Consider the following 19,402-nt stretch of genomic DNA (forward strand, 5'->3'; position numbering starts at 1 on the left):
TTATACCAAGGGAGGAAGGGGGATACTCCATTTAGATGCCCTTATTGTATATTTGTTTCTAAGCTTCTTACTATGTAAAAAGTTATTGCCTATTTTAGGTACCTTAATGTAATTAATAACGTTAATAACAATTCCAATTCTATAGACTATGACTGTATTTTTATAAGTTAGGAATTATTAGCTAAAATAATTAAGTCAACTGTTTATTGTACAGCTTTCATTCACGCTCTAGTATTTTGTAAATTATTAAGCCACTACCTAGCTACAATTAAGATACTCATAAAATTATCTAGTTGACTTGAATCTAGTTGATGACTATCATTGTAGAGTTGTACAGAAATCATATCATTATATACAAATTATTCAAATAAATTGTTCATATCAAATACTGGTTTTTTATTTCAACAAAAACAGACTAGTTTTCGAAATAACTAACATTTAATTAGCATAACAAATAAAGAAACACAAAACTTAACATAAAACAATTCATGAAACACTAGTAGAAGGAAGTAACAAACGTACAGAAAATAAGTATGTATCAAATTATATCACTAGTATTAAAAGTAAACGAAAGTTGCAAAATTCATTTTACTTGATCAAACTTAGGTCCTAATAGGATATCTCTTATTTCTAAAGTTTCAGGGTCTTTATTTATTCTTATGAACCCATGCTGTTTCAATTCTGTAACAAAATCATTTGATTATGAAGGACTAACAGCCTTATGTAATGGAATCTTTCTGGGTAAAGATATATTTATTATGAACTAGCTTTCCGCCCGCGGCTTCGCCCGCGTGGAATTTTGTCTGCCACAGAAAAACTATCGCTCGCGTCCCTGTTTCAAAAACCGGGATAAAAACTATCCTATGTCCTTTCCCGGGACTCAACCTATCGCTATGCCAAATTTCATCAAAATCGGTTCAGTGGCTTAGGTGTGAAAGTGAGACAGAGTTACTTTCGTTATAATATACTGGTCATCACAAAAATCGGCCCACCTACGTTTTACAGGAAAACTCGTTTCTACTGACACAATCATGGTGCCCCAACAATATTGGTGTTATTTGAAAGCCCAATAAATATCCTTAAAGAAAAACACATTTAATTTCTTAATAAACGATTAACATAAACGCGATATACAATAAATGAGACTTGAAAAAAGACCTCACTTTGGGCTCACCTCTGGGATCAATTTTTATGGTTATAAAACCAAATAATTAACAGATGGATAGCGATTAATCCCAACTTAAAACAGTTTTATAGCCATAAAAGCGTAACTACCTATTTTTTGAAGAAGTGACTCTGGATTCTTCTACAGACACATTTTTGGGGTAAATACCTTTCCTTTAATGAAATGAAGTTTAGAACTAGGCTTTTAAGTGGTGCCAATATTGGTGGTAAGTGGGGATGCATACGTTTGAAAGTGGTTGTCGCGGTAGGGTCGATTTTTGTGATGACCAGTGTATTAGTATAGGTTTGTACCTATGCAGCTATGCCTTTCCTAATGTGGTAATAGGCGATAGAATATTATTTTTTTGGTGCCCACAACCTTTTTTGAGAGCTGGATCCACGCCTGCCAAAGAAGCTGTAAGGTCGGACCTAAGTACGCTATAGTAAAATGCAAGCACTTACTGAGTATAGAGGTGAAGCAGCGTGCAGCGATGACAGCGCCGTGGCCGGCCAGCGACGGGCCCGCGCGGACCAGACTTCGGACTGTGAGCGGAGTGCGCCGCGCCTTAAGACCGCCGAGGATCTTGACCATCGTGCCTTCTGTGCCCCATTGCTCGCTACGAAAGAAAACTTATTGAGAAGGCGCTAGAGAAATGGAGACTGGGAAAAGACTTTCTGGGTCTGGGGAGTTTTGAATTTGAAAGATATTTTGCGAAACGGACTCTGGGGATATAAATTAAAAAAAAGTGTAAGGATGAAGTAGCAAGATGATACAGTAAATCGATATCTTTTTTTTATTTATTGAGTTGTTTCCTAGGGTACTGGAGCGGTGCAGGAAGGTGTACTATCGGCAACAGTGTCAACTGCCCATTGCCAGTCATGTCGTCTCGTTCTATAAGAATCGCCATTTGAAGAGAGCGAGAGCAAAAACAGAAATGTATAGTTAACACTGTGGCCCATAGTACATTTATTGCTTGAAATATCAGCAAGAATTATTTTATCATCACATGTCACCACTCCCGCACCGCTCCACTAACACAGGAACCTACCTATTCGCTATGCATAAAAATATATTTTCACATTTCATGCAACAATACTAACCGTATAAATCTCCTCGAGTCCGTATTTTGGTCGGAGTCTCCCAACGACACTTTGGTCCTATCCAAGCTTTCCAGTTGCGTTTCTGAGCTGTTGCGAGGTCAGGCCTGCCTCTTGCAACATCATAGCGAGGCTCCTTTAGGAACCTACTCAGTTGTACCTGTAAATATTACGTGTCTAACAATACTAACCGTATAAATCTTCTAGAGTCCGTAGTCTGGTCGGAGTCTCCCAAAGACACCTTAGTCCTATCCAAGCTCCCGAGTTGAGTTTCGGAGCTATCGCTGCCGTGTCTGCCCTCGCGGGTGCTTCGCTGGGTGTCCTCGGCGGGCTTCGGGCCCGGCAGGTCGGCCAGGCCTGCCTCTTGCAACATCATAGCGAGACTCGCTTAGAAACCTACTCAGTTGTACCTGTAAATATTACGTTTCTAACAATACTAACCGTATAAATCTCCTCGAGTCCGTAGTCTGGTCGGAGTCTCCCAAAGACACCTTAGTCCTATCCAAGCTCCCCAGCTGTGTTTCGGAGCTGTCGCTGCCGTGTCTAGCCTCGCGTGTGCTTCGCTGGGTGTCCTCGGCGGGCTTCGGGCCCGGCAGGTCGGCCAGGCCTGCCTCTTGCAACATCACAGCAAGGCTTCTCTCGGGAGATTGTGAAGGGGCGGTTGGGATAGCAACGAGAATGGTCTCGGGAGAGCGCGGAGGGACGATGGTAGGTGATTGTATGTTAGCCGCGGACGGTATGTTTTCTTTGTCTGCTTCTGTTTGGACGGATGGAAGAATAAGTTAGTGACTAAAGTGTGAGGGAATTTTTTTTTTTAAAGATTATTAGCAATTTTTATTGCACAAATTACTAATAGTCCCGTTAGCCCCTCGTGGTAAGCTAAATAAGTGTAAGGTAATTGACGAAAACAATGAGAGACATTGAAGTTACATAGTACAAAAAGTTAAAAACTCGGGGTCGTTTACTGATAAAGTGCGTAATTATCATCATTTCAATCACAGGACGTCCACTGCTGAACATAGGCCTCTCCCAACGATTTCCATATCGCCCGGTTGGTAGCGGCCTGCACCCAGCGCCACCATAGGCTGCTTTGGGAACATTTGGGAAGTGCGAAGCTTATTGGAAATCTATTGGCAAATAAATTACAATAAATTTTGGGTTCACGCTTCACACAATATCTCAGTCAGATAGAGACATTTGACATAATTCTCCAGTAACTAGCAACCTATAAGATAGGTTGTGTAGTGTTGTATCTATGGCGGATAACTATCATAAATCAATAAGAAAAAGACATACCAACATCAGGCACTGCTTCGATAGCCATCTGTTGACTTTGCCGGAACGAGACGTAACCCATGAGCCTTTGTCTTTTGGGCTGAAAACAATCATACAATGGTCATATTTTGAGGCACGCGCTATGAAAACGTTCCGTTAATTAGATACTGTGCTGGTTTTGCATCAGGCGATTAATTTGATATGATTTTTTTAGTTTTATTAAAGTTTCTCTAAAAGTCGAGTGCTATATGTCTCGGGTTTACATAGTTACTCAAATAAACCCTTGTAATAAGGGCGATCCCAAAATGGAAAGTTCGAGAAAGGCCAAAAGAAATAAGATCAAAATCCAAATAACAGACGACTTTTGGAAGAAGGCCCACAAACGTTAATTGTCTTAAAAAATACTTAATATCTTAGCAGCAATTGGCACTCAAGCAAAGATTATTTAACGAACGAAATTAAATTAATTAAAAATTGAAAACAAAAAACTTACTGAAACATCATATTCGCTTGTTCGTTTCCTGGATTGGGAGAGCAGCTCTAACTTCTGTGTGGGCAAGTCAGCTATGTCTTCCGGGTTCGGAATCGTTACGTTCGGTTGTTCCTCCACGTTTAGTAGCTCTGCTGCGTTGAGATTCTCTCGAGTCATTTCTAGTTCGGGGACTGGCTGGTCAATTTGGGCTGTGGTTTTGTTTAGTGGCGGAATTTCTGCTTCTTCTTCGATCCTTTCGAGGCCGGATCTAGTGAGAACTCGGCGAGATCTTTCCGTTACGGGTTCCTGGGTAAATGACGTTTAAAACTCAAATCTTTATTTATTTATTTATATTAGGGAAACAAACAATTTTGATATACAGACAAATAATCACACAAAAAATAGGACAGAAATCTTTCGATTTAAACCTATCAGTCACTGCTTACGGGCTTAGATTTATTCCTGCGCTAAGATTTACTCGATTGTCGTTTAATAATAACCTACTTTAAACTGTAGGTACCTACTTTTTTGTAGATATGAAAAGGGTTAGTAAAATACCCGTGAACATGTGCAAAAGCATAAGCACTACACACAAAAACAAAAGCACGAAATAAGTACTGGAATACTGGAAGCCTACTCAATTTGACTGGATAGTTAATAATAACAGCTTTTGTAACGTATTTTAAGACTTCGATTCAACAATACTCACCACACTTTAGAGTAGGCGCACACCGTTGATTTTTCGTCGGCCGATAGTTTTAGTCGGGCTGTTGATCAGTATGGGCATGTATGGGAGTGCGCACACTACGCCGATTCGATTTGGCCGATTCTTCATACAATTTGAAATCGGGCACAACTATCGGTCAACTAAAAATCAACGGTGTGCGCCTACTCTAAGAACATAAGAATTTGGGCATCACTCGCGAAAGTGCGAGTGAACTACATTATTTTCACAGTTTCGTAGGTTACTGCAAGTTTTGACGCATGCAGAATTAGTTGCATGGACGTTTTCCTTAACCACACCTCATTTCACACAGTTTACTTCTTTATTCACATATTTTACAATCATCATCATCATCATCATTTCAGCCATAGGACGTCCACTGCTGAACATAGGCCTCCCCCAATGACTTCCACATCGCACGGTTGGTAGCGGCCTTCATCCAGCGCCTTCCCGCTACCTTTATCAGGTCGTCGGTCCACCTTTTTACAATCACGTACCTCCATTTCCCTGTCGTCCGCAGCCGGTCTAAACACGCCGAGGCTTCTCTGAAAGAGCCTCGTGAGCGGTAGTGCGATCTGTCCGTGGATGTAAGCTCCCGCGTGCGCTGGCCGATGGAAATACGTGTCTACCGGCACTCGGATTTGGACTATATCGTCCGAGCTATCCTGAAAGTTGCCGCGGTTGAATTATTACGTTGAAGCTGTTTCTGGAAAATGTGCTCGCAAATTGGAATGATCTTCACGAATGTTATGCTGCTTTTACACTGCGCGGAAATTAGCCAAGTCAAAAACACAGTGGGGTGGGTATGAAAAATGAATGAATTTCATCTCCACTCCTCTGTTTTTTTGACTTGACTCGGCTAATTTCCGCATAGTGTAAATCCGCCATTAAATAAGTACACTAACAAAAAGGTTGGGTGGGACACCTTGAACTTTTTACAAACTTATATCGTGAAATGAAAACCGTTAGATTTACATTTATAAAGCGTATTCTTCGTATCGTATCTTAATATCTAATCAAGTTTTGTAGGTTACGTTAAATGTATTTCACCTTTACCTGCACCTCAAATGAAACGAAATGTGAAAATGTATGATCTTACCTACACTATTGCCATGAAAATGGAGACATTAAGACAAAACGAAAAACGGTCAGAAAGACCAAATAATTTACAAACCAAATCAATGTTTAAGTGGGTGGGTAGTCACAAATACATTTTACAGTTTTTTTTTCAAGATGAGATGTTAATATACATGGCGTCCCTCGCATGACTAACTATCCTATCTCAGTCTTTTGGCGATTTGAGTTTGGACTACAAATTTTATCCTGCTTCCATTGTCTACGATTTTCTCTAACTCACGTATCTGTAGGTATGAACATTGGTTCTCAACTTATAGACACGTGTGTAGCTAAATTTGAAATGACCTAACTGAATACCCGTGGTTTTGAGAAAGTGGCAAAACTGAGATAAGAGAGTAATGCCCATTTTCACCATCAATCCCTAATTTTTAAGTGACCCCTTATGGTAACAAATAACAGGAGTTTTGTTTACATAGGGTCACTTAAAAATTAGGGATTGATGGTGAAAACGGGCATTAGTCATGTAAGGGACGATGGGCATCCAGTACATACACACAGTCTGTATTCACTTACTTCGCATCGCAGCTCGACCTCCGGGTTCTCGATGCGAGTGATGAGATAATCGGCGCTGAGCTTGATCTTCTTATCGATGATCAGCTTGTTCCTCAGGCGACGACGCTTGGCTTGGGGCTGCTCTTCAAGCTCCTATAGATAAATATTATTCTCATGTTGGATGTATTATTCGCATGTACATTGGCGTATCTAGGGTTATTTCCATTATTGGTACGATAGGTCATGAGTGAGTACCTACTACAAACTGTCATCTTCGAATCGGTAGCCCGAAATCCGCACCAGACCATTCTGTTTCATTCGTAACCATTCTGCACGGCCCCTCGGCTTTAATCGGAATCTCTACTAATATTATAAATGCGAAAGCAACTCCGTCACGTTTTCAGGCCTAAACCACTGAACCGATTTTGATTAAATTACAGATAGTTTGAGTCCCGGAAAAGGACATAGGATAGTTTTATCCCGGTTTTTGAATGAGACAGACAAAATTTCACGAGAGCAAAAGCTAGTTTAAAATAGACAGAATTTTCACACTAGGTACATCATCTAGCCCCCACTAGTCATGCATGGAATGTTTGAAGTGTGCGGGGATCGAAACTGCGACCTCTAGCTCTGGCATAATAGTTCAGTATGCGAGCCACTAGGACAGCCGACCGTTAAATTTTAAAATCCAGCGAATGTCGAGTTGGAAAATTATAAAAGTAAAAAAAATGATTGCCTAATTTATAAAAAATTCTTAGCGTTTAGAGTCGCTTCTCTAACTAAATTATAAATAACTTAAAAAAAATCGAAATGTCTAAGCCTGAAATCGAACCCACGATGATGGAAGAGCATTCAACCGGCAAGCGAAAGGTCGATTTCGATGTTCTCAATTTATTTATAATGATTGCCTGCACAGTCTTGCAATTACTAAATATGGACCCATTTTACCTCTAGTTCAATTTCCACAACTTCTCTTTGTATAGGAGCAGGCTCTTCTGGTTCCTTCTGTTGTTCTGGCTCTGGTACTGGTGGTACATCCATTTGTGGCTCCTCCGGTTGTATTTGCCTACGTATTTTAACAAATCGCTTGTATTGTTTATGTAACAGTGTAGACTTGTCGTATACATATAAAGGAGTTCCATAAGTATAGAATAGAATAGAATAGGTTTATTGACACAATAAAAAAAAAGACACAATACAGAAAAAAAACAACAAAAACAAATTATTAAAAGAAAGAGCTCAGCATTTATCGTGACATGCTCAAAAGGGCAAGTCACGAAGCCGGTCTTCGCCGACGCCCTAAAGGACGCTGAAAGTACAACGCTGTCAAGTTAACTGCGCACCCGGCGGCCGTGACGTCACACCGACTCTGATAGGAATGGGGCGAACGCGGGGAGGTGTGCGTTGTATTTATCTATTTATTTATTTATTTATTTATTTATATTAGGAAGACCAGGGTTTACATAATTGATTATTTTACAGTTAATAACTCTTGATAACCACTTATAGGTCCCCACAGATAGAATTGTGGTGAATATTTAAAGAAATTATAAAAACAGATAAAATTTATACGATACACGATACACCTAATGTTGTAATAAAGAGATATACAACGTGTCCCAAAATTCAAGGATAAGCCGGCGCCGCAGGGTGGACATAGTCATGACTGCTTTAGGAAAAATAAGAAAAAAAATCTATCTCAATTATTTTTTAAGTNTTATTGATTCCGGGAGGTAAGTAAGGTATTTATTTGTATTTCAATAGTTCGTTTAACGTTGACAAATTGAAATCCAACTCAATTATGAGGAATATCGAAGTGTTTTAAAGAGGTTTTAGGAATTATTTGATAATAGTGTCAACCACCCAACTACATACTACGTCATAGGTACTACTTCCTTCTCGTGTATTTGTTTGCAAACTATTACTATAATAAAAACGTACTAAACATAACATAATTATACGTGGATAATGTGGATATCTGTTATTGTCTTTCTTCCATAGTATTAAAAGTTACATTTTTCTATCATAACGAAATAAACGCAACACATGACAAGACAACCCTAGCGCGACGGCCGAGCGCAGGTATGCGAAGCGAAGTACATACATGAGTTTACCTTCTGTTATATTTTGTGCCTGTGTGTGTGCTTACCTCAACGTATCTCTGGCAGGCGTCGTCCAAGCGGCGCATGCGTGTATGCATGCCCGGCGTCTCCAGAATACGGCGCGCTTGCCGCAGACGGCCGCATTCCACGAATGCTAGCACTAAGTCATGGAGGATGTTCACTTCGCCGTGGATCTGGAATAAACAAAAGAAATAGAATAGAATAGAATAGAAAAGGTTTATTGACACAGTAAAAAAGACACAATACAAAAAAAAAAAACAACAAAAACACATAATATGTAGGCTATTAAAGTAGATAGTATTACCGTGATTAAAGCAAGTGGTGAGAAAAAAACTGTGCCAATAGGCACCCGCTCAGCAAATATATGGTGTTGTGCTCTGTAGCATGGATGTTATGGATATCCATAAACGAAACTTTCGGATATCCGAAATAAAAAAATATCCGTAACCGTAACCATAACCGATTCAAAAGTTTCGGATGTAAGCAAGTCCTTACGCTGATTTAATGATTGCATTTTGTAGTACATGAGTTTTTCCCATAAGATAAAAGCTTTTTTGTGAGACCAAAAGGTGACATATTCCAAAAATATATTTTCTGTACCCATTCTATTCGTAAGGCATAAACTGTGCAATTTGCATTCTATAGCACAGATATACGTAACCGTAACCGAAACTTTCGGATATCCGAAATAAAAAAATATCCGCATCCGTAACCAAAACCGGTATAATATTATTCCAATATCCGTAACCGTATCCATAACCGAAACTACATATCCATATATGGGGGTTCTTGTATAACCACCCATGTATTGCATCTCGGAATTTGATTCCCATAATAATATTCCCTTACGATTATTTTTAGTAGCACAAACGGTAGAATAAAAAATATTATTATTCATTGAAAATTGAATTAAATGACACAAGCTACAAATCTATTACGAATTAATTATGTAATACGAATTAGAACTGCAGCAACAGAAATTATGAAGTTGGTATCAGTGATCATAGAAAGGTGTCATGTCAAATACTTCAAAATAAATCATCTTCTATGGCGTTAAGAGAGCGGAGAACTGCATTGAAACGAGATAGCAGTCCTCCTTGAGTGCGCAAGCGAGCCGTATCGTACGGGTAGCGCGCATGCGTCGAACGTTCGTTCGTTCAGATCAGAGCTGGCCCAATTTCATAAGCGGAAGCGGGTAGCTCCGAAATCTAAGGCGGTGGGCTAAGTTAAGATGGTGGGCGGTAGTGAATGGTCACCACAAATAAATATAAAGGTAATTATTTCCCTCTAGCCTGACTCCGCAATCTAGTCCCAAACCAAGCAGTACAACTAAAATAATATTTAAATAAATACTACAATAAACACATAAAATATTAACTGCGCGTTTTTTACTTAAAAAAAAAAAACTACCTATTCACAAATGTTAACAGGATATCAAAGGAATATTTCCATTATATTACCTGTGTGCTAAGATCAGCGAGCCACTGCAATTTGGTCGCATCTTCCTTCATAATCAGCGCCTTCATAAGTTCACCTTTCCACGGAGTGCACCGGTACTGTTTGCAGATGTTTTCGAATTGCTTCAACGCACTTTCCACATCACCCTTCAGTAGGAAGGCCTTTATGGTAGGCCCCAGAATCACATTGGAAGGTTCGATGTAGTTGTTCTCGATGAGTGCTTTGGTTAGTTCCAGTACCTGTAAAGAAAAGTTGTATTTAGTTGAGGTCACAGTAATTCTTTCCGCAGAATCGCTAAAACCAAGTGGCAGTGGGCGAGGCAGAACTGATGAAGAAAAGGCAGAAAGTGAAGCGATCACGAGCCGGAATGCGTAGTGTGGGCAGGCCTCCCACTAGATGGACCGACGATCTGGTGAAGGTCACGGGAGGTGCCTGAATGCGGCTGGCGCAAAACCGGTCTTTGTGGAAATGTTTGGGAGGCCTTTCGTCAGCAGTGGATGTCATTCGACTGAAACGAACGAATTCTTTATTTGGTATTGATAAAATAATAGTTTGACTCAATTGAAATAATGTAGGATTAAATAAAGCACAAAGTTTCAGAGCCCTTTTGACTACTAATGCAACAGGTGATTTCTTTTAAAAAAAAATCTTGTTACCTTAGTGTCTTCCTTCTGTTCAGCCAAAGCGTTCAGCATTTGCCAGCATTTGGAATTGAGTACGAAGCCCGTTTCATTGTCAGCAGACTTTGATTTGTTGTCGTTCAAAAACTGAATAGCCTCATCAAATCTGTTAGCTCTGATCAAAGCATTCGCCATCAGGACCAGTTTGTACTTATTCAATTCGAACTCTGGCGCTTTCTGTGCAAGATCGGCTTTGCATGCATTCGCTTTATCAATTTCATCGTTCTGACATTCCCAGTTGTGTCTCGGAGCTGTCGCTGCCGTGTCTGCCCTCGCGGGTGCTTCGCTGGGTGTCCTCGGCGGGCTTCGGCCCCGGCAGGTCGGCCAGGCCTGCCTCTTGCACAGCGAGACTCCCTTTAGGAACCTACTCAGTTATGCACATTTCATTTCTATCTAACAATACTGACCGTCTCTTCAATACTGATCTTCTAGAGTCCTTCGTCTGGTCGGAGTTTCCTAACAATACTATGGTCCTATCCAAGCTCCCTAGCTGCGTTTCAGAGCTGTCGCGAGGTCAGGTCGGCCAGGCCTGCGTCTTTCAGCATCACAGCGAGACTCGCTTAGAAACCTACTCACTTGTACCTGTAAATATTACGTGTCTAACAATACTAACCGTATGAATCTCCTCGAGTCCGTAGTCTGGTCGGAGTCTCCCAATGACACTTTGGTCCTATCCAAGCTCCCTAATTGCGTTTCGGAGCTATCGCTGCCGTGTCTAGCCTCGCGGGTGCTCCGCTGGGTGTCCTCGGCGGGCTTCGGGCCCGGCAGGTCGGCCAGGCCTGCCTCTTGCAACATCACGGCGAGGCTCCTCTCGGGAGATTGTGGGGGGCCGGTTGGGATAGCAACGAGAATGGTCTCGGGAGAGCGCGGAGGGACGATGGCAGGTGATTGTATGTTAGCCGCGGACGGTATGTTTTCTTTGTCTGCTTCTGTTTGGACGGATGGAAGAATAAGTTAGTGACTAAAGTGTGAGGGAATTTTTTTTTTTAAAAGATTATTAGCAATTGTATTGCACAAATTACCAATAGTCCCGTTAGCCCCTCGTGGTAAGCTAAATAAGTGTAAGGTAATTGACGAAAACAATGAGAGACATTGAAGTTACATAGTACAAAAAGTTAAAAACTCGGGGTTGTTTACTGATAAAGTGCGTAATTATCATCATTTCAATCACAGGACGTCCACTGCTGAACATAGGCCCCTCCCAACGATTTCCCAACACCATAGGATGCTTTGGGAACCTTTGGGAAGTGGGAAGCGTGCGATTAGAAATCTATTGGCAAATAAATTACAATTTTGGGTTCAGACTTCACACAATATCTCAGATAGAGACATTTGACATAATTCTCCAGTAACTAGCAACCTATAAGATAGTGTAGTGTTATATCTATGGCGGATAACTATCATAAATCAATAAGAAAAAGACATACCAACATCAGGCACTGCTTCGATAGCCATCTGTTGACTTTGCCGGAACGAGACGTAACCAATCAGCCTTTGTCTTTTGGGCTGAAAACAATCATACTATGGTCATATTTTGAGGCACGCGCTATGAAAACGTTATTACGGGTTTTATTTGGTTTTACATCACGCGATATTACATAAATTAGTTTTATTAAACTTTCTCTAAAAGTCAAAGGTAAAAGGGTTTACATAGTTACTCAAATAAACCCTTGTAATGGCAATTCCAAAATGGAAAGTTCGAGAAAAGCCAAAAGAAATAAGATCAACATTTAAATAGCAGGCGGTTATTGGAAGAAGCCCTATAAACGTTATCTTTAAAAAATACTTAATATCTTAGCAGCATTGCATACATAGCGTTAAATTCTATATAGATCGTTTCATCCACAAAGACGCGCCCCACCAATACCTATTTTGTCGAGGGAAGCGCGGGGTGCGGGGAGTTTGATCCGAGCAATCCGTGGATGAAACGATCCAATTAACGAACGATTCATAAAAAAATCAAATCAAAAAACTTACTGAAACTTCATATTCACTTGTCCGTTTCCTGGATTGGGAGAGCACCTCTAACTTCTGTGTGGGCAAGTCAGCTATGTCTTCCGGGTTCGGAATCGTCACGTTCGGTTGTTCCTCCACGTTTAGTAGCTCTGCTGTGATCAGATTCTCTCGAGTCATTTCTAATTCGGGGACTGGCTGGTCAATTTGGGCTGTGGTTTTGTCTAGTGGCGGAATTTCTGCTTCTTCTTCAATCCTTTCGAGGCCGGATCTAGTGCGAACTCGGCGAGATCTTTCCGCTACGGGTTCCTGGGTAAATGACGTTTAAAACTCAAATCTTTATTTATTTATTTATATTAGGGAAACAAACAATTTTGATATACAGACAAATAATCACACAAAAAATAGGACAGAAATCTTTCGATTTAAACCTATCAGTCACTGCTTACGGGCTTAGATTTATTCCTGCGCTAAGATTTACTCGATTGTCGTTTAATAATAACCTACTTTAAACTGTAGGTACCTACTTTTTTGTAGATATGAAAACGGTTAATAAAATGTATGTGAACAGGTGCAAAAGCATAAGCACTACACACAAAAACAAAAGCACTGGTCATACGAAATAAGTACTGGAATACTGGAAGCCTATTCAATTTGACTGGATAGTTAATAATAACAGCTTTTGTAACGTATTTTAAGACTTCGATTCAACAATACTCACCACACTTTAGAGTAGGCGCACACCGTTGATTTTTCGTCGGCCGATAGTTTTAGCTGTGGTTTTAGTCGGGCTGTTGATCAGTATGGGCATGTATGGGAGTGCGCACACTACGCCGATTCGATTTGGCCGATTCTTCATACAATTTGAAATCGGGCACAACTATCGGTCAACTAAAAATCAACGATGTGCGCCTACTCTAAGAACATAAGAATTTGGGCATCACTCGCGAAAGGGCGAGTGAACTAGTTACATTATTTTCACAGTTTCGTAGGTTACTGCAAGTTTTGACGCACGCATGCACAATTTATTAGTTGCATGGACGTTTTCCTTAACCACACCTCATTTCACACAGTTTATTTACTTCTTTATTCACATATTTTACAATCATCATCATCATCATCATTTCAGCCATAAGACGTCCATTGCTGAACATAGGCCTCCCCCAATGACTTCCACATCGCACGGTTGGTAGCGGCCTTCATCCAGCGCCTTCCCGCTACCTTTATCAGGTCGTCGGTCCACCTTTTTACAATCACGTACCTCCATTTCCCTGTCGTCCGCAGCAGGTCTAAACACGCCGAGGCTTCTCTGAAAGAGCCTCGTGAGCGGTAGTGCGATCTGTCCGTGGATGTAAGCTCCCGCGTGCGCCGGCCGATGGAAATACGTGTCTACCGGCACTCGGATTTGGACTATATCGTCCGAGCTATCCTGAAAGTTGCCGCGGTTGGATTATTACATTGAAGCTGTCTCTGGAAAATGTGCTCGTAAATGGGAATGATCTTCACGAATGTTATGCTACTTTTACACTGCGCGGAAATTAGCCAAGTCAAAAACACAGTGGGGTGGGTATGAAAAATGAATGAATTTCATCTCCACTCCTCTGTTTTTTTGACTTGACTCGGCTAATTTCCGCATAGTGTAAATCCGCCATTAAATAAGTACACTAACAAAAAAGGTTCAATTTATTACAAACTTAGGTAGATTGTGAAATGAAAACCGTTAGATTTAAATTTACAAATTCACTTCGTATCTTATTAACTAATCAAGTTTGGTAAGTTACGTAAATGTATTTCACCTTTACTTGCAGCTCAAATAAAACGAAATGTGAAAATTGTGATCCCACACTATTGCCATGAAAATAGAGACAATAATAATATGACGGAACGAAAAAGATCAGAAAAACGAAATAATTTACAAACAAAATCAATGTTTATGTGGGTGGGTAGTCACAAATACATTTGACAGGTTTTTTTTTCCAAGATGAGATGTTAATAGACATGGCGTCCCTCGCATGACTATCCTATCTTAGTCTTTTGGCGATTTGAGTTGGGACTACAAATTTTTTCCTGCTTCCATTGTCTACTATTTTCTCTAACTCACGTATCTGTAGGAATGAACATTGGTTCTCAACTTATAGACACGTGTGTAGCTAAATTTGAAATGACCTAGCTAACTGAAAACCCGTGGTTTTGAGAAAGTGGCAAAACTGAGATAAGAGAGTAATACTCATTTTCACCATCAATCCCTAATTTTTAAGTGACCCCTTATGGTAACAAATAACAGGAGTTTTGTTTACATAGGGTCACTTAAAAATTAGGGATTGATGGTGAAAACGGGCATTAGTCATGTAAGGGACGATGGGCATCCAGTACATACACACAGTCTGTATTCACTTACTTCGCATCGCAGCTCGACCTCCGGGTTCTCGATGCGAGTGATGAGATAATCGGCGCTGAGCTTGATCTTCTTATCGATGATCAGCTTGTTCTTCAGGCGACGACGCTTGGCTTGGGGCTGCTCTTCAAGCTCCTATAGATCATATTACTATTCTCATGTAGGGTTGATGGGAATTTAAAATAAAATAGATCCCCCGCCAGGAACCAGTAGTACACCATTTCTAATTTCACATCAAAATATTAACAATCTGTCGAAATTCTCGCCACTTTTGTTACGTTTGGTAGCACTGCCGTACTTCTACCAATCATTAGTCATAAATAAAAGCGTCAACGACTTGGTACGATCTGGTCAACCTAAGGCACATTGCGACTTTCCACATTGATTGTTAAATAAAAATAAACCTTACAGCTATTAAGAAAATTGGGATAAGCTACTTGATTCTATGATAGACAAGGAGCAGTCAATTCTTTTTTTTGCAATGATTGTTGTAATAATTGAGTCACAATATCAAAATTACTTTTAAAATGTCGCTTATTCGGTTTGTTACTGGTACACCCACCCTACTTACATCCTAGGATATTTTTACACTGTGCTACTAAAACTAGGCAAAGGCAGAAAATACAGAGATTCATCATCATCATCATTTCAGCCATAGGACGTCCACTGCTGAACATAGGCCTCCCCAATGCTTTCCACGTTGATCGATTGGTAGCGGCTTGCGTCCAGCTCTTCCCTCCCTGCTACCTTTACGATGTCGTCGGTCCACCTTGTAGGTGGACGTCACACGCTGCGTTTTCCGGTACGCGGCCTCCATTCCAGAACCTTGCTGCCCCATCGGCCGTCAGTTCTGCGTACTATGTGCCCTGCCCATTGCCACTTCAGCTTGCTAATCCGTCGGGCTATGTCAGCGACTTTAGTTCGTTTACGTATACAGAGATTAATGAACATTATTAATTATACTTACTTCTGTTTCTTTCAAATACTTAGGTAGGTACATACAAAATATAGATGATTCATGAAATGTTTGAAGATACGTTTGTGCGGATTTCGAACTTGCGACTTCTGGCAAAATGTCTGGTTTGCGAACTACCAGGACCGGTGATAGTTATTTTTTTTACATCGACATAACCAGATGAGGGATGTTTAAATACAAAATAATTAACACAAGCAGTCTTTAGCCTAAATTAGTAAACATGGACTAATTTTACTGTATTGGGTACCTCTAGTTCAATTTCCACAACTTCTCTTTGTATAGTAGCAGGTTCTTCTGGTTCCTTCTCTGGCTCTGGTATTAGCGGCAGTTCTATTTGTGGCTCCTCCGGTTGTATTTGCCTACGTATTTTAACAAATCGCTTGTATTGTTTATGTAACAGTGTAGACTTGTCGTATACATATAAAGGAGTTCCATAAGTAGGTATAGAATAGAATAGAATAGGTTTATTGACACAATAAAAAAGACACAATACAGAAAAAAAAAAAACAAGAAAAACAAATTAATTATTAAAACAAAGAGGTAAGGTGAGAAAAAACTGTGTCAATAGGCAACCCGCTCAGCATTTATCGTGACATGCTCAAAAGGGCAAGTCACGAAGCTGGTCTTCCGCGGACGCCCTAAAGGACGCGGAAAGTACAACGCTGTCAAGTTAACTGCGCACGGCCGTGACGTCACACCGACTCTGATAGGAATGGGGCGAACGCGGGGAGGTGTGCGTTGTAAGTGCGAGAAAGACTCGTATTCCGAGGTGTGCACTTAACTTGACCGGGTTGTAGCTAATAAGAAGTCACATAAACAAAAAAGTAAAACTAAAAAATAATGAAGTCGGTTAAAAACAGCAATTAATGATATTACTAACTTTTCTGGAGGAGGACCAGATAAATCGGGAAGCTGGATTTCGGGAATTTCAGGAATATCTGCAGGAATGTGATACAAGCATTAAAGGATTAAGGAAGAATAAAGGAGATATCCAGGTTACATTTCAGTAGGTAGTTTAGGTAGGTGCTTAATAAACTTAAATGAATGTGCTTGTTACCTTTTTCTAGGGCTTCCATCGTCATCCGTCCATCACCAACAGCTGTAGAGATAGAGAAAAATTAAAATGCGAGTTTGAATATAATTTCCTTGTCTTGATAGACTGTTGATACAGTCTACTGCTCGACATAGCCTTGCCCCATAGGTACACCCGATATTTTTTAACCCTGCCTTCGGTTTGTCGCATACAAGCACACTCTTTTAACATAGCAGGACAATGTGGTGGTTGATACCTATTCTTCTGCCAGCGATCTTTCGCTCCTCCTTTGACTGCATTTGGCTGGAAGGCGTACACTAAAATTCGTCAAAAATTATGAAAAATGTCAACTACTTATTCGACTCCTAAAAATTGCTAGTATGGGGGCCCTCTAATAATCGTACATTTTCTAAAAACAGTGACGTCATGCTCAGATATCGGCTCCATTTGCGGCGCGTCGTGCACACCGCGCGATTTGTCGTGCGACTTGTCGGTCGTCGCGTCGAGTAGCTCCAAGCCGCTGTGTTGTGCGACAGACGCGTCTTGCACCAGCATCATCTCTAGCGTTTGGTCGCGGAGCATTTGGAGAGCTTGCTCGGGGTTTTCTTCGCCGAAACCATCCTGGAAATAGTAATGATTAAGTATAATAAGGAGAAAAGAAGCTAAAAATAAATAATAATAATCATAGAACACTTTATTGAACACTTGATTGACTCTCAGAACAATTAATCATATCAATTTACTCAATTTCAAACACTGTGACCTTATAATTGTTTATCAAAAGCATTGGGTACCTGTTTATGTAGGGTCTTTTAATAACTAATTTACTTACATTCACTGGTGCTATAATTTCAGGAAGGGCAGTCTCTCTCAGTGTGATCTCTTGTATATTCCCCACAATATTTCCACTATTCTGTAAGAATATGAATAAACAAACAAAATTTTAATTTAGTCCCTGGAATTATTTAGGTATTTTTGTGCTTAGGACACACTACCTGTAGTAATAGTAAATATGTAGAGTATCTAATGACCCAGTTATCTAAGTATAATAATATCTTAATGAATTATATATTTTTTTTTATTAATAACCAGAATATCTTGCTCATCAGCTTTCTTTTGCAAGGTAGGCAACTACTTCAGTTAACTAATAATTTTTACCTAAGCAAAGTATTATAGCTTACTTACTTGAATCATTTCTTCAACCCTCGGTTCAATTTCAGGTTCCTCTGTAATAATCAATGTCTGCCGGGGCAGTTGGGGCAGCGGACGATGAACCACTTGCTCTGTTACTTCGTGGATATTCCATCTACAAGAATAGGCCAGCAACAAAGTCGAACTTTATGATCCTAAGTATTATGTATCATGTTAGCTGAACTGAATTTGATTTGTACTTACTTTTTGTTAACATTCTTTGTAACATTTGCGTTTATCATGCACAAATCACCTGAAAAGTGTAAAATTGTATAAAAATATACATCTACGATGTATACATAGGTAGTTGTTTGGTTAAAAAATGGTTTTACACACCCAAGAAAATGGTGACTTTCCTTTGGTAAAGTCTTACCAAACCTCTCATTAGCTGAGAGCTGAGGCGAAGCGAGAATCTGTTAGATGGTCGTCCAGACTCATTCGTCATCACTTCCATTAGATCGTCACTGCACAAAAAATCCACAAGGTAATAATTTTAGAAGTCCCATTTACAACCAGCGCAATCATGATTTTCTTCGAGATAGCTACAGAATTATTAGCTGGTTCTACAATATCACTAAGTCGGTATAAATATGATTATTCCCACCGCTGGAAATCCTTTGTAGTCACTTAGCCAGGATCTACAACTTGAACTAGGTATTTTAAAACCCAAACAATGAAGGCCAAGTTTGACCCAGGGGAAATGCTTAGGAAATGTAAATGTAGGATGTTGATATAGCCTTAGATTAATAAATCCTCTAAGGATAAACAATGACGATGTCAGAAAGAAAACAAAATAGATTGCTGAATTACCAAATTCTACGAATATCCTGAGACCACAACTGCCTGTGAGTTATTGTTGCAAATCGAAGAGGCCATGAATCAGCAACCCAACACAGGTAAAATCTTCCTCCACGCTTTAAAGATTCAACTGGGTAAAACATTGTGCTGGTTTAATTAATTCACTATCCGTTATAAAATGCCTTTTCACAAGTTTGTAAGAGCAAAACAATATCAAAAATTCAGAATGGCACTGGAAAGAAATCAAAATGACGCTACTTTTTCGCGCCAAAGTTTTTTTTTAAAATCACTTTATAGCTGTGTTCATAAATAATTATTTATATTTTGTGATAAAAATAACGTTATCGTTAAAGTAATAAACGTCCATTGTTTTTCTTCATCGCTCAAATATTTTTTTTAAAGGTATGTTGTACAGTCGCAGAATGAAAAGGTT

At 39.9% G+C, this 19,402-nt stretch overlaps 1 protein-coding gene across 1 annotated transcript; it reads right to left on the reverse strand.

Annotated features, from left to right (window-relative positions):
- Positions 1-516: 516 nt before the first annotated feature.
- LOC114356017 (titin) lies at positions 517-19,189 on the reverse strand. Its single transcript, XM_028309094.1, has 16 exons — positions 18,982-19,189; positions 18,508-18,635; positions 18,376-18,424; positions 18,166-18,286; positions 17,813-17,893; positions 17,385-17,601; positions 17,005-17,046; positions 16,828-16,885; positions 16,195-16,306; positions 6,384-6,515; positions 5,231-5,398; positions 4,031-4,315; positions 3,559-3,637; positions 2,704-3,019; positions 1,627-1,781; positions 517-681 (listed from the first exon to the last, which is right to left on the reverse strand). The coding sequence occupies exons 1-16, from the start codon at positions 19,110-19,112 to the stop codon at positions 584-586; spliced, it is 2,172 nt and encodes a 723-aa protein (XP_028164895.1). The 5' UTR covers positions 19,113-19,189; the 3' UTR covers positions 517-583.
- Between the last annotated feature and the right edge of the window lie 213 nt (positions 19,190-19,402).

The sequence above is a fragment of the Ostrinia furnacalis genome, unplaced genomic scaffold (assembly GCF_004193835.3).
Source record: "Ostrinia furnacalis isolate ACB-3 unplaced genomic scaffold, ASM419383v2 OfSCF2609, whole genome shotgun sequence".
In the NCBI taxonomy this organism is placed as follows: domain Eukaryota; kingdom Metazoa; phylum Arthropoda; class Insecta; order Lepidoptera; family Crambidae; genus Ostrinia; species Ostrinia furnacalis.

Excerpts from the sequence above, each read along its gene's own strand:
- LOC114356017 (XM_028309094.1), bottom strand. The coding sequence starts at position 19,112 with ATGTTTTACCCAGTTGAATCTTTAAAGCGTGGAGGAAGATTTTACCTG. Across the intron at positions 17,047-17,384 it reads CGTCACTGTTTTTAGAAAAT|CTGTTGGTGATGGACGGATG; the intron begins GTACGATTATTA and ends CTATCTCTACAG. Across the intron at positions 16,886-17,004 it reads GATGGAAGCCCTAGAAAAAG|ATATTCCTGAAATTCCCGAA; the intron begins GTAACAAGCACA and ends ACATTCCTGCAG.